Source organism: Odontesthes bonariensis, chromosome 21 (assembly GCF_027942865.1).
Source record: "Odontesthes bonariensis isolate fOdoBon6 chromosome 21, fOdoBon6.hap1, whole genome shotgun sequence".
Taxonomy (NCBI): domain Eukaryota; kingdom Metazoa; phylum Chordata; class Actinopteri; order Atheriniformes; family Atherinopsidae; genus Odontesthes; species Odontesthes bonariensis.
Genome location: NC_134526.1, coordinates 9,980,399 through 9,996,205, shown reverse-complemented (window position 1 = coordinate 9,996,205; position 15,807 = coordinate 9,980,399). Strand labels below are relative to the sequence as shown.

Here is a 15,807-nt window from a genome sequence, read left to right as displayed (position 1 = left end):
TTTTAACATCGGCACATCCTTCAACAAACTTGTAACTTGAGCATGGGTACATTCTGGCTAAAATCATTACATAGGTAGATATTAGTCAAGCTTTTGTCTGCATATGTTGCAAATTTAAATTATATTTGCGCTTATGCATGATTTGCATTTCCTTGTGTTACTCTGTATACATATATAAAGAAAGCAAACGTATGCATGGGCACTGTGCTCACCCTCGCAGCTGATGCCGCATTTGTTCCTGTGCTGCAAAACTTGTGTAACTTCATTTTCTTTTTCTCAAATAAATTAAGAGCTGCCCTCCATATCCCTGCTTTGTGGCAGTGTTAAAGAAGAAAAAATAGCCCTACAGCTAGGACTTAAAAAGAACAGGAAAGTTTTGTCTTTTGTAGGCAGTACATATTTTCATCAAGAGTTTTAATTGGCTGTGGACACATGCCTGAAAGCAGAATTGAAATTGGGTGTATTATAGGAAATGTCTAAAACAAAGAACCTGGAGAGAGGGAATGGGTGAAAAAATAAATGGATGAAATGGATTGAGATGATCAGCCAGGCATTTGATGGCAAAAACTGTCTACTACAGAAGGCAATTTACGTACTCGTTGCAATACGACTTGTTTAGTTCATGATCGCTTGCATAACGATGAATGTTATAATGTCTGTACAATTCTCTCTATAAGCAGTTTACTGTTGTCATTTATATAAATAAAGGGACATTCTTGCCTGCAATACAAACAAATCTCACACTATTCACAACTGCAAAGGCATCATTAACTGTAAGGGCCTTTTTTTCCTCTGCGTGTATTGTGTTACGATGCTCAGCTTGGGAAAGGAAAATTCAGGAGAGGACAGTTCCACAGTGTTTAACTACAACTTCTTTTCCATTCCTTAACAGCCTCATAACCACTGTCTCTGCATCTCAGTGTCTGAGTGAATGATTTTATCCTTCGCTCCTCTCATATCATCAGCTGAGGATTTAAGATTAGAAGGCAACCTCTGTCTTGTGCTTATTTTCTCCTGTACCTCTCACCCTCCTCTTTCGAAGATCCAACCAGCCCGGCTCACCTACCATATCTAATCAGTTTATAATGAGTTGTCACAGTTGACATGATGGCTGCGTGATGCTTGGTTGACCATCCTGATATTTATTCATGTAAAAAACGATGTTGTACTTAGTGCCACTTACACAAATGACTCAATTTGGTGTGGAAATGAACCTCATCTGAGTTCCTGTCAATCCTGCTGCACTTCAAGAATTTCCATATGTATGTGAATGGCACAACTTTGAATTAGTTTCCTCAGTCGTTTTTGATTTTTCACACGACATTGCAAGATAGCAATGCGGGTTATGCTAATGATTCTGGGCCTACATTGACTTGTATGTGGATGTTTAAATTGTTTTTCATCCTCTCAGCATTGTGCCATGAAAGTTTCTTCTTTTTTCATTTGATGTAAATGGTCCAAAAGCTATCTCTTTCTTTGTAAACCAAAGGAAAAGTGTGAAAGATTAATTTCAAGGCTTTAAAAAAAAAAAAAAGAGAAAGAGACCTTCTTCCCCAGTTTATCATCATAGTGAAGTTTTGTGTGCAGCCTCTGCTGTAGAGCATTGAGTGGCCAACGGCACCGTCTGTATGGATTAATGTGTTTGATACTTCCCTTCTCTGCCTTCTTTTTCCTGTGTAGCATCAGGAATCAGTAGCATCTCTGCTGCCTGCCTGTAGCCAGCTGCCTGGTAGGGCTTCACAGTGGGGAAGCTGAGCAATTTGTTTCTGGATGGCTCCAGGCTTATCGTCTCTGCTTGACAGATGGGCCTCGCCTCTGCTCAGGTTGAGTTCGGTAGCAATGTGCTGCTCACTGCTTGCCTGACAGAACTCATTATAGACACACCACGGGAAGAAGAAGCATCTCCACGAGGTCCTGTTACGGAGCCCCTACGACTCACTGCTGTGCCACAAAAATTGAAGAACCAAACATGAAGCTAAAAGCTTCGCTGTAGTTTGGGGAAAAATTTAGAATTTAAGATTTATTGGTTTAAACGTGCTATGAACCAGCATGCTTATGTTTCTTATCTTCTCATATAAAAAAAGGGGCTTTAAATACTGTACTAAACCACAGATGATTAAGATAAGTTTAGGCTAATTTTGTCCACAATTACTCAGGCCAGTGATACATGCTAAAACCTTTTGCCTTTGGCTGATGAGGCAATGTCATTGCTGATGCCAGAGGCTGGATGTTGAGCCAGTTTAAACCTCAATGTCAGGTCATAATTTATATATAGACCATCAATTATCCTGTTCTCTTGTCCTAACTATGATGGAGCGACCTGAGGATATCTCCTTGAATTTTTTCTGCATATTTATCTCTGTTCATGCATATTTGCAGTTCTGTTCTGTTGAATATGAAGCACAAAAACAAATCCACTGATGTAACTCTCAGCAGGACGGTACAGTGAGTACAGGTGAGGTTCTGGGGCCGAAAGAGAAGTTCCCAGATTCAGCATCTTAATAATGCCACTGAAGTTTCATATATAAAGAAGTCATGAAGTCGTGTCCATTCCTGAGTGCTCCACTTTCAGTTGGGGTCAAACTGTGCTTAGCCTTGCATATAATCAGGCCACATGGAGCAGCCTGGCACCTTCTGCAATTCAGGGAAAAGATGGAGAAAGCAGGGCAAAACTACATATGAGAGATTTTTTTTTTTTTTTAAAGATTAACTTAAAATAGTGTCAGGGAAAGAAAGTGGCCATGCTGAGATTAAACATAATCCTCTGAAAAATTCTTCACAGGCTTATTAGACATCAACTAAAGTATCTCTGCTTGAAATATCCTCGATGTAGACTTTTGGATCTCTGTTAGCTTCTAACACGTCATATGGACACCCAGAGAGGAGGAAAAGAAACTTGTTTGTGTTCTAATAGGGAACAGGCACCACGGAAAGTAAAGTGGACACTCCAGTCTATTCAGATATTTCTTGCACATATTTATAGCATATTCTATATCTGCCTGCTGCACACTTTGAAATGCAAACTGTCATAAGCAGCACACACAGATATCAACTTACACACTTCAGTACACAATACAGTGTGTCACGGCAGGCTGCGTGACCCAGAAAAAAAGAGCAAATGTGTGATTCAAATAAACAGCTTTAAAAGGCTTGAAGTAAGGAGAGGAAACGAGAGATGAAAGACTCAATAAATTGGATGCCAGTATGAATAGTTCACATTTCTGTACTTTTGAATAATGCTTTATGTATTACGATTAGATTATTATTTCCAGTTTAACAGGGGGGTAATTAAAGTTCCCTCGTGACTGCTGCACTGGTTAATGTGAGTAGTCCCATCACATATTATGCTGGACTCAGGTCTGCAGATTGACATTGTGATTTAAGAAGAAGGTGGAGAAAAGCGAGGAAAGAATGGTTGTGGGTGGAGAAGGATAAAAAAAACGTTTGTCTATCGTTAAAACGGATCGTGGTTAATGTTCTTTGTCCATGCTGTAATAGTTCCCACAGTGGCCCTTACACCACCTGCTGCTGAAGCAGAAGCTAATTGGCTGTTAAGAGTCACTTTTCTCTCTCTGTTAGTGGATCACATTCAAACATCCCATGCCAGAGCATTGTCCTTTTATTTGCCATCAAATGGCCATGGGCCTGCAATCCACTATGAGGCCAGTTTACAACATTCAGGCTGGGCACATCTGAAGCATCTATTTGTATGCATGTCCTAATTTATTTCGTAGCTTGGTCAAAAAGACACTGTTTAAAGTAAGAAAAAAGTTCAAGTTCTGTATAGATAGAATTGTAGTTTCTGGATTTTCCAGTGCCTCTGGGAAGTTTGCAGGGTAGCTGGAGGGTTGGTAAATCATTGTTGCAACAGTATGGCAAATGCACATTGATCAACATTGTGTTGAGACTTGAATGTCTGCCAGAAATCAACTCTGTACCGTCACTTTCTGGGATATGAAAACTGTGCTAAATATCATCATCAACAGAAAGGATTCTGTTATTTATACAAGCGACAAACAATAAGAATCATTCACATGGTGCAAGATAACTATGCTCATGTTGTGCCTGCGCTTAACGCAGCTATTTCACACTCAAATTCCTGTTGAACAAATTTGTGTTTATTTTGTCGATATTCATTATTCCAACTGGATAATCAGATCAAAAATTCATTGTTGAATGCTGAGCATTAGACATGTGATGCATAAATCATGTCAAGATAAAGGTGTTCCTTCAGTTTGAGGAGTTACAGGAGAACGACTTCAAGGTATAACCGTTAACTCTGTGATAATGGAAGAGGAATTGTTTGAGTATGTGGAAATCCATTAATTTGTCAGATCAGGGTGTAGAAAATCATAGTAATTGTGTTTGAATTCCAGATCAGAGACCTTATGATGAGGGTCCAGCTGTTAATAAGCAGGGTTTCACAACTGAGTGTCAAATATGTGATGCATGATGCCCAAAATTCTTCTAGAATCAAAATAATTAAGGAAAAAAAACACTGCTTCATTTGTCTTTACTTCTAAAAAACACAGAAACCAGAGAACAACTCATGAGACATGATGGAGGAAAAGCACTCTTCCACAGAATGTGGCCACAGCCTGTCCAAGTTGTTGCAACATGTAAGGGTGGTTGCTTTTTTGAATAATAAAACCTATGAAGTTGGCAGTAATGAGGGGAAGTTAGAAGCAAATGCAGATCATTGTGTTGTTGACAAATACAGAGGAACAGGCAAGAATAGGACGGTGCTGCCAGGAGAAATACACACAGGCAGTTATACAGAGGACACAGTCTGCATTGGATTATATCGGTATGAACAGTATTGTCGGGTTTCATATCTCATTTAAAAAAAATACCGGTATGAATTAAAGAGTTTGTATACAACCCAGCCTTAGGAGAGCTTACGGGATCTGGCAACTGTTCTAAATTCATCCTGAAGAAAAGAAGGTGGGGACCATGTCAACCAACTCCAAGACCCTGCTGTGCCAGCAGCTATCCCACATGATTATAATGGGTCACAAATAGAAAGGTAGTTTTTCTTCTCCCTTTGTCCTTCTCATGCTGATTATCATCAGAAATATGCAAAGCAGGAAGGCAGCTTGAGGTTTTTTTTTATCTGGGAAAAGTCAGTTTGTCAGATATAAAACGCTTGCACAAGAGTAATGATAAAAGAATTACCGTGGAAGGGTAAATCGCTAATTCTGATATAGAGAAAGAGGCAAGAGAAGGAATGGTTCAGCATGTTTGCTTATGTACATTGGAATCCATTATTTTGTCAGATGAGCATGTAGAAAATAAATGAAAAATCAATGTTTGAATTCCATGGCTTTTACTGCACAAACACGCTCACATCTGAGTAGATGCAATGTGACGGTTGCTGTTGTATAACCAAGCCAAGTGAGTCATAAGAGGGAGGAATGCGTTGTTGTGATGGGTAAAGGAGGAGGCCAGCCTGGGGAAGGACTGGCAGAGACAGTCAGATCTGTTAGCAAAGTCATCTGGGAGAGGGAGAAAGAGGCTGAACATTTAGTTTCAGGCCTTGCCTCAACTGCCAGTGGCTGTCTGGACGCCGGACCACAATTGAGGCGTAAATAAGTCTGAGTCTTGATGCAGACATAACTCTGGACAGAATGAGCGTATGTGCACATAGCTACATACACATGCAAACACATATGTGCAGAAGCACATGACACATTGAGTCTGTGGGAAATGACTCATGGTGATTGGAGGAGGCAATCAGAAGGATTAGGTTGAAATAACAAATCCACCCTCCTTGCACACACACTCACTAACACATACAGCAATGTAAAAAAATGTGCTGCAGCTTCCTTTAATCTGTACTCCCACTAGAATCCAACACAATATGTGCCAAGTGCAAAATTATACCTTGTTTGATTTTGTGTGTGTGTGTGTGTATGTGTGTGTTGTGTGACTGTTTATATTGACTTCCCCCTCGCCCCGGGAGCTATTTGTTTTCAGAGATGCGTAGGCAGTTTTGTTTGTATGCGTTTGTGTGTGAGTATGATACTCACCCAGTGCATGCGAGCCGAGCGCACACACTTCCACGTGCGTTTTCTGTTGTACATGCGTAGATTCAGGCTGTGCCTCCGTGGCAGAGTTATCATCCAAGGAGGCAAACAGCCAGACCCTGATTTAATAAGCTATCTAGGGAGTCACGGAGAGGTGGGAAAGCACTATCAGCTGATAACTGTCCTCCCTGCAAGCCCATCTTTTTCCTCTGATAGCCCTGCCAAGAGAAAACTCTGCTTCTTCTTTCGTTTTTGTGTGAATGTGCATGTTTTGTGTGGGAGCGATCCCCTGCCGGCTGCTGGCCACGTGTCTGTAGGCTGCATCCGTGCTGGGCTGCCTCGCTCTGAGTGTCAGACAGACAGCAGAGGAGAGCCCACACATGGCAAAGGCAGATCTGATCCCCATGCTCATGGACATATGCTCAGATCTTCAGTGTTTTAGCCCCACACCCACTAACCCCACACACATACACAAACACACTTTGCGTCATGGCTACTTCTGCCAAGTGGGAGAAAGTCCTGCTCCTGAGAACTAACAGATTCTCCACATTTCACTCTGTTCTGCAGTTTTTCACAGGTCGAATAACAGTGTCATAATCCTACCACAGTCATGACAGCAATTCTTAGAAAAAAAAGGCAGAACAAAGATGCCACAAAAAAAAATAAAAATCTACTAAAAACAAATGTGCTGAGCTTTATTTTGACAGCTTGTGTTTGAACCATCTCTGAGGAGTCTCGGTGAACTCGGTGTGGAATAGCTTCATATTTCATTTTATTTGGAAAAAGTGTCCAAAACGAGTGTAGGATGTCTGTTTGTAGACCAGCAAAAGAGGCTCCACTAGACGAGTGAATGAGAACCAGTGTTTGATGCTAAAGAGCAACTGGACGGATAAGCAAACTCTGGAGTGGTGGTGAAGGGACACCCACAGAAAGCAAACCTTTTCTGTGTTCTCGCCACTGGATTCAGTGTCAGAGGTTTGCCCGATGAGCAGATGGACTTTAAATAGAATGTTTTGGCTGCAAAGAGGAAAGGTGAGTTTGGAGAGGAAAAAAAGGTGCAGAGTTGAATGAAATGAACACTTCTTTGAATGCGAAGCACCAAGCTGTCTCACTTTAGCTTTGGGCTTGTATTGGAGTAAGTGGCATAGAGACATTTCACTGGTTTTCACATTGTGTGAAAAAAACTGAAAACTGAAAATCAAGATGATGGCCTCAACACAAACATACAGCACAATGGACAACTTCAATAGGAACAAAGTGAAGGTTTTCAATGGCTCTCTCAGTCTACTGACCTTAACATCACTGAAATGTTGTGAATAGATCTAACAACTTAACTAAAAACCTTTGACGGGGGGAATGAATAAAATTCCTGTAGGCGAGAACCATCTGACTGTAGCTGCTTCAAAAGATGTCTTATAGCTGTGATATTTGCCAATGACTGTTAACATCAATTAATGGTTTCTGCATCCACTCGTGCAAGAGGCTTGTGGGACATTCATTTCATCATCCTTAATTATCCACAAAGTTCTAACATGGGCTGACCACGAGCAGCCCAAAAATTTGTAACCGCACATACTGAACACAGACTATGCATGCACCTGGATCGGTTTCGATCAAACATTTGTTGACATTTGTTTTGAGGAGAGACTTTGCAGAGAATCCCCATTAACTTCACATTTACAACATACAACATCTAGACTGCTTACATGCTCATCAAAAGGGAGCTTCAGCACAACTGACCCAATGTGCAGCATTTGTAGGACCAAGTCCTAATTGGTTCATGCGCACACATGTGGAAACCCACCCTTATTGATGGATGACTGTGCAGCGTTCCTAAACCTTTTTCCTTAGAATGTGAAGGATGAAAAATAAGCTAATGTTGCTCATAGTTTTTATTTTTTAAAGTGTATTCTTTTATTCATGTAGTCCACGTAGAAATTTTGACTAGATGCAGGAGGTTGAGTAAACAACAACCATGATTGTTGTTACCTTAACAAAGATTAATCTATTTAGTTATTTTAATTAATTGACAATTAACAGGAAAAAAAAGGAAATATTTATTAAGGTTAGAAAACATAGTTATTGAATGGAACCAAGGTATTTGGCAGAAACGGACATTCTTTTAGTATTTTCAGCAGCTTGCAGCCTTTTGTTTGCCTTTTTTTCCATTGGATTTCAAGCATGTGGGAACATTTCTGAAAATCGTCTTTTTATAAATTAGTGTTTTGTGAGGTCATTGGTCTTTCTTGTTCTATCTTGTTTGTTGTTACACACAACAGTGCAAGTACACCACAGTCGTATATATGTGTTGCCAAAGAGCTGAGATGACAGGCATACTTTGGGGTGGCCATGGTGACCCGCACCTGACACCGATGATTGATCCTGGTGCTGCAATAAGTGTCTGCGCACTGCTGAGCACACCGCTCCAATGAAATGCAGCCAGGTGGAAAATTAGAAATCTCTTCATCCCGGGTCTATTTGAAATCCGATATCTCCCATCTTCCTTTCACACAGCTACCTTTCGTTCGCCGATAAATCAGTAATTAAATGATGTGTTTGTGCATGTACATGTACATGTGGGGCAGGTGTATGTCCTTGAAGGATAAGACTGCACAGTTGGACCCGTTTAGTCTCCTAGCCATCCCCCCAAAAACACATTTACACCACCTACTGTCTGCATTGAAAAATAAACGCATCCTAAAGCACATCAGAGTGTACACTGTGTTCTAGGTGTTATCTGATTGTTTAACTGTGATTCCCTGAACACTGCATTTAACCTCTTGGAAGAGGAAACTAATGTTTCTTGATTTCTAAAATTCGTGTCATTGTGTTGTGCAGGTACATCAGCCCAGGGCAGCCCCCTTCTTGCTTCTCTCCCAGTCCCAGGACGGCCTCTGCAGCCTCAGCTTGACCTCAAACACCTCATGCCCTTCAGACTCAATGGATCCTCCCCTCTTAACCTCTTCCCTAACTTTAATACGGTGAGTTCCATATCATGAAAAGTACTGGCTACATAAACATGAAAAATTAAAGTGAAGGGAGAAAATATGTGACTTTTATCAACAACATATTTCCATAACATTCAAGCTCTCCAGCTGAGTCTGAGACTACCTGTAAATAATAAGGTACATCCAGGAGATATATCTTGTGAATTAGTGACTCATTTCCCCACAGTAACATGCTGTGCTTTGATCTTATGGAAGATGAAAATGTATTTTGTTGAACCTTGCACACCCTTTAAAAGGTCGATATGAAACAAAGTAACTGATGGTGGATGGCATTTATGGAGAAAAAAAAACCCCAGAAATATTAGCGTTATGTAGTGTTCTAGGACAGTAGTCGATATGTTTCCATGGTGTAAGGGTCAGAGTTATCTGTTTTCCTCTTCATGCTGACGAGGTTTATATCAGGATGTGGTGTATAGAAAAATTAGCCTAAAAAAATGCTATACTTTCTTTCTACAGCCCTATCTTCCCTGACAGACCACTGCAAGGTCCTGGCAAACACATTACCTTTAAGTTTAGTTTATAATCATTATTCAAGCAGTGTCTCACCTCTAAGCGTTGCTGTTGTCACTTCAGCATCAGCATCTACAAATGAGACCCTTATTACTTTGTTCCCAACGTCAGCAACAAACCGTTTCATGCCTCAACTCTGATGCTTAGTGTCCCTCTGTGCCTGGAATTAAAAGCTTGTGTCTTTGATCCTTTACTTGCCAAAGCTATGCCCATTGTCGTCTAGTGTGTGGATCTGTGCAGGCACTATTGAATTCTTTTGATCCTAGTTTTGTACCCTGTGTGTGTGTGTAAGGTTCACTCCTTTCATTGCATTGTGAAACTATCTCCAGTGTTATGGTCTATAAATGGAGCAGAAGCTGGAGCTTTGACTCCGTCTTTCACCTTTTTCAAACTGAGCAAAATCAGGTAGGATGAGACGGAGAGAGAGAACAGGGATAGGAAGGATGCAGACATCTGGCTGTTTCTTTACAGTGGAGGACATGTGTGAGGGGGTGGATGAGACATAAACGTTTGCTGTATGATAAGCATGTAGGGGGCTGACAAACCGCTGTGTGAAAAGTTCACTGTATTCATTTGTTCTACCGCCCACTTTACTGTCTTGTGGAGGGTCGGGTATGCTTGCAGCAAAGGGAGAACAGTACACACTCACTCTTCTCACGCCCTCATGTATTTATATTAGTGGTCTAGGCATTGGGGCAGGTCTCTGGTCTGTGTTTTGCTTTGGGAAAATTGTCATTGCTATTCTCAAACCAATGTCTTTCCCGCAAGCTCTATTAAAAATAGTTTGTGTCGGCCACACTGTTTAAAGCTCTGTTTTATTTTGGCACAATATGCGTCCTTTTTAGACGAATAACAGGAGCCATATTAGTAACAGCTATAGCAGTAGAGCTATGCAGTAGATTGAAGGATGAATGCACCAAGCTGGTAAAAAGGAAACAGGATACAGGACTTGGAATCTACCACAACCAGAATGCAGAAATTATGATAAGCACGGAAATAACATCAAATCAGTGTCGCTTCAGTCCCAGGAGGAGATGATTAGCCTCCATAACACACAGTCTGACAGTGCAGCTGTGGCATTAATCACAAAGTCCATTCAACTGGGAGCACCAGATTCTCTTAGTCCTGATAAGGCACACGTTGTACCAGACATCTGGAGGAGAGGAAGATGAATGCACCTGTGTCCAAAACCAAATACCCCCCAGTTCCCCTGGTGTCCCTTCTTACATCCTCCCCCACCTCAGCCCCTCATCTTTCCTCTCTGTGTCTTTTTCTCTGTATCTGTATCCTGCAACCCCATCACCGACTCAGCCACCCGACGTAGGCTAAGTTCTGTCTGCACTTAGATGGCGGGGGAGAACCAAGAGCTTGGACAAAAGGTGCATTTATAGCAGTCGGTTCAGGATGACTGTGGACAGACAATGGACATATTCTTTAGCTCCTAAAACAAATAGCTGTGTGCAGCCTGCCCTGCTAAGGTGGGCAGAGGACAGCAGGACAGGGAGAGCTAGGTTTCTGTGGTCCGGCCGCAGATGGGGAACACAAAAGTCAGTTAGTCCCAGAGGTAGCTTTGAGTCATTCAGTGGAAGCCAAAATAAAGCAACAAAGGTGGACAGCCCTGAGGGACAGACATACCTCCAGCATGAAGATATCATTGTCAGGTGTGTTTATAGTGCCTTTCGCACCTGGCCCTGAGGAATCTGTAGTAAGCAGACTCCTCTCTTACCAAGGAGCCAGCTGCCCTGAACATGGCACAGATTTGGAGGGATCTGAGGCAGTGTGTCATTTTCCCCACCATCAGTACACCAGCGCTCTTTGATCTCTGGGCAGCTGGGGCTGTCAGCAGTGTCACCGGGATGGGTCCAGTGAGCGTGGCGGTCAAACTCAGCGTGAGAACGACACTCTCCTCGGCCATCCTCAGATCCCTTTCCCATGCGTGTAGAGGAATGGACAGGGTCAGACACTGTGCCAGCCGAGTATAAGATCCGACGCGATTGTTATATACGATACCATGTTGAAGGGTACCGCCAAAGAATCAGCTGTCTCTGTGGAATGTAGATCTTATAAAGCCTCAGCTTTAACTCTGCTGTTTATAGTCTCCCGTCGTGGGACTCCTTGCATGCTTTTCAGTGACAGTTAAAACTGTTTTAGTCAGTTTAAACCCTTACTCAGAAACACTTTACTGTGAGCAGCAGTGACTCATAATAAAGTGGACAAGGACCAATACCATTATAAGGAACAAACTTTTTCCCCATGTAGACATATGGTGGAAGTTTTTATTTATACAAAAGCTGCGTACCAAATTTGACCCATTTGCATTACCTCCATTATTCATAACACAAAAATATAAACCCAGCTTAATTTATTAGAAATCGTGAGAAGCATTTACATGCTAAAGTAAACAGCCTATTACTTTAATTCTAAAGAAACTAAAGATAAAGGGAAAGACTGTTTTTAAAGGTTTGGCTCTGCAAAATGTATTGCATTTAATGTCCATGTAGTGTTTTTTTTATGTGACTCTGCCCCATTTTCATAGTTTGAATCATAAAATCCAAACCATTCTTCGCTTGTCATCAAGGGTGGGAGGTGTTTTCTTTCATATATTCCACCCTGTGAGAGCAGCCTTGATGATGAATCTTAATTACAGTCTACACACACAGTGGACAGTTCCTTAATTTAGCAAAGTGGATGTAACACCAGCAGAACATCTCCTGTCTGAACTGCATGACAGAGAGAACATTTACACAGATAAAAAAAAACTGCCTCTTAAAAAATATTCCCTGTCATCTTTATCGCATGATAAAGAGGTGGGGAGCTCAGGTGTGCAAATATGTGAAATGAAAAATAGTGCTAAACTTTTCAGACTCTGAGATTTTCATCACTTCTTCCAGAGTTTTTGGGTTACTGAGATATACAGGTGCAGTCAGTCAGCCATCAGTTCATTTATAGGAGAAAGAAGATTGCAATGGTTTGTATTCAGTTTGCGCAGTGTTTTCCATATAATCCAAAATTATTTTGAGGATGTGAATGATGCAAATCGCAGAAATTAGTTTTGAAAAAGAGAAGGAAAACAAGAGGCTATGACTATGATGACTGAAATAAAGATAAAAATACGCAATCAATAAAAAAAATAATAATAATAATGCCACTGCAGATGTAATATAACCTATACATATTTAAAGGGATAGTTCGGGATATTTGACATGAATCTGTATGGCATCACCATAACCAGTGTCGTGCATTCAAACTGACTTACCCCCGACAGTGTCCTGTGAGCCGAGTTTTTGTCCAGTGTTGGTCAAGGCGAAAGTAGTCCGGCTTGTTTGCTGGGGTCAAGAAATTAGCGCGTTTTTCTTCCCAAAACAGTACGTGTGCTAAAGAGTGATTTATTTCATCACAAAAACCGAAGCCGGCAAAAGTCACTCCTCGTTATCACTTGGGCCCTATACTGTCTCTCATTGTGTATCAGTGCGCACGTCATTCTGACCGCAAGCTGTGCGCACGAGTCTTTCTGTTCTTTGGCAGTGCTCAACACTTACTCTGCAGACAACTGGCCATCGGGTCCGGCTGGTCTGGGACGCCTCTTCCAGTTGATCTTGGGAACATGGAAAAAAGTTCTCAGACGCCTGCATTCAGGAGTGCAGGGAAGTCACCGTTATTTGTGATGCAGGCAGCAGCTGTCCCGCGGCCGCCGACATCCTCATCTATGGAAAGGTTTTGTATCTGGGGCATAACTAAATCCCACTCGTGGCAGCAGTAACATTCCACCTCTGTCTGCATTACTTCGCACTTCAAACAAGTGCACCAGGATTTGTCGGCCACCCTGGGTATCGCAGCTCCAGCACTGGCTCCAGCTTCTGTTTCCATCACTTCTCTGTCCACCCTCTCTCTTTCTGCCCGATCTAAGTCCATTTGGCGAACTTCCTCCTCAGTATAAACGGGTTCATAAAGATACCCCCTTGGCTCTGAACGGAAGTCAATATGTTCCTCGTCGCTCTCGTTGTCAGACATCTTCCCGAGCAGTAAACAAAGTGAACTCGTGCGCACAGCTCGCGGTCAGAATGACGTGCGCAGTGATACACAATGAGAGACAGTATAGGGCCCAAGTGATAACGAGGAGTGACTTTTGCCGGCTTCGGTTTTTGTGATGAAATAAATCACTCTTTAGCACACGTACTGTTTTGGGAAGAAAAACGCGCTAATTTCTTGACCCCAGCAAACAAGCCGGACTACTTTCGCCTTGACCAACACTGGACAAGAACTCGGCTCACAGGACACTGTCGGGGGTAAGTCAGTTTGAATGCACGACACTGGTTATGGTGATGCCATACAGACTCATGTCAAATATCCCGAACTATCCCTTTAATTTGACTTTATTGTCATTACACATGTATAAATACAAGGTAGAGAAATACAGTTTAGCATCGAATCAGAAGTGCAAAGTGCAGCAAATGCAGTGTATACAATATGTAAGTAAGAGCACTTATCTGCAGATAGGGGCAATATAGATATGCGGGAATAGTTTAGCAGTATAAAATCACTGTGAATGAATAAGCATTAATATACATAAGGGCAATATACAGATGTTGTATGAACAAGTATACAGATGTGCTATATATATACGGACGAACAGTGAGCAGATATACCGGGTGCAATAAATATACATACAGTAGCTGAAAGAGAGCTGTGAACATACTGTAACAATGACTAATGTAAGTGTACATATTCAATTAATGTTATATACAATGAAGGTTGGATAGAGTACAGTCATGGCCATTGGGGAGGTGAAGAGGGAGAAGGAGTGTGTAGTGATGAGGTCGGAGGACAGGGAAGGGGTTCAGGTTCAGTGGGGGACAGAGTTCAGTAGGGAAACAGCTGTGGGGAAGAAGCTGTTCCTAAACCTGCTGGTTTTGGTCTGAAGGCTCCTGAAGCGCCTTCTGGAAAGGAGGAGCTGGAAAAGACTGTTGGCCGGATGTGAGGAGTCCTTGAGAATGCTGCGCAAACATTTGCTTCTTCTGGACGTCCTTTTCACCACCCGCTGCAGTGCCTTGCGGTCGGCAACAGAGCAGTTCCCATACCAGACTATGATACAGTTGGTTAAGATGCTCTCAATCGCACAGCAGTAGAAGTTACCCAGGATGTCTGCAGACAGGTGGTTCTTGTTTAGTCTTCTCAAGAAGAGTCGCTGATGGCCTTCTTAACCTGGCTGGAGGTGTTGATCGTCCAGGACAGGTTCTCAGAGATATGGGTCCCCAGGAACTTGAAGCTGGAGACACGTTCAACAGCAGAGCCATTGATGCGGATGGGTTTGTGTGTGTCTCCCTTATCCTTCCTGAAGTCCACAATGAGTTCCTTAGTTTTGCTATATAACAGCAGATGAAGCGAGTGTTATTCTTAATGAGAGTCTGTAATTACATTACTGATACTGGTAACAATGCTCCGTGTATGTAAGCAAAAGAGGCATTGATGATCTAGAAAAACCAGCATAAAGCTATCACACAGTCATTGTTAATGAGGAATTGTGACATTTCCCTCACTTCAAAGGGTAATTCAACAGTATGCTAATTCTCAAAGAAAAAGTTTTTGTTTGTTCCAGATTTATGCCTCAAACCTGCCCTGCGGTTTTTTCATGTTCCTTCTTCTTTATTTTAACTTTGTAATTTCCTGTTTTAGTGGCGATGTATGCAGGGCAACCCCAAAGCAAAAATGTCTTCAGATTCTGACACCATCATATTGTGTGGTGTTGTTCAGAGGGTTTCTTTGGGCAGATGTTCTGATATTCCAGGAATTATTTAGTGATTTGTTTCCAGCCTGACATTCAAACACCACTGTACAGGTTATGAACACGTGGCCTTGTTTTAGCTGGGACGTGCCACTACACTTCATGCATTTATGGCAAAAAATGTCTTTTGTGGACTTCAGATGTGACCAAAACGGATTGAGTTTGAATACAGAATCACGCTGTGAAAAGCAGAAAGTTACAGCAGATCACTTAACGTGGAGAATGTGGTCCAGAACACGTGTCATATGGAGCGTGATCAACCTTTTTTCATCAAATCAGTCGGAAAAAAGGAGGCAACCTAACAACTAAATGATTTGTAATAGGTTTCTAAACACCTGAGGTGAAGTGAATTGTCATAGATTCAAATTCTGTTTAAAGCAGTACAAATGTGGCATCCACCTGTCCAAAGTGATTTAAAAAAGAATCACCAGTGTTGTATAAAAAAGGTTTTAGAATGGTGAAAAGCAAGCAATAACTTCTG

General features: G+C 41.8%; 1 protein-coding gene across 3 annotated transcripts in view; it reads left to right on the top strand.

The window, feature by feature from the left end:
• Positions 1–15,807, top strand: part of znf385c (zinc finger protein 385C) — a 127,623-nt gene that overhangs the window by 92,168 nt on the left and 19,648 nt on the right. For all 3 annotated transcript variants that reach the window (XM_075454282.1, XM_075454284.1, XM_075454283.1), the window contains one exon: positions 8,865–9,007. In XM_075454282.1, coding sequence (XP_075310397.1) covers positions 8,865–9,007 — 143 coding nt within the window. The remainder of the gene's footprint in view (positions 1–8,864; positions 9,008–15,807) is intronic.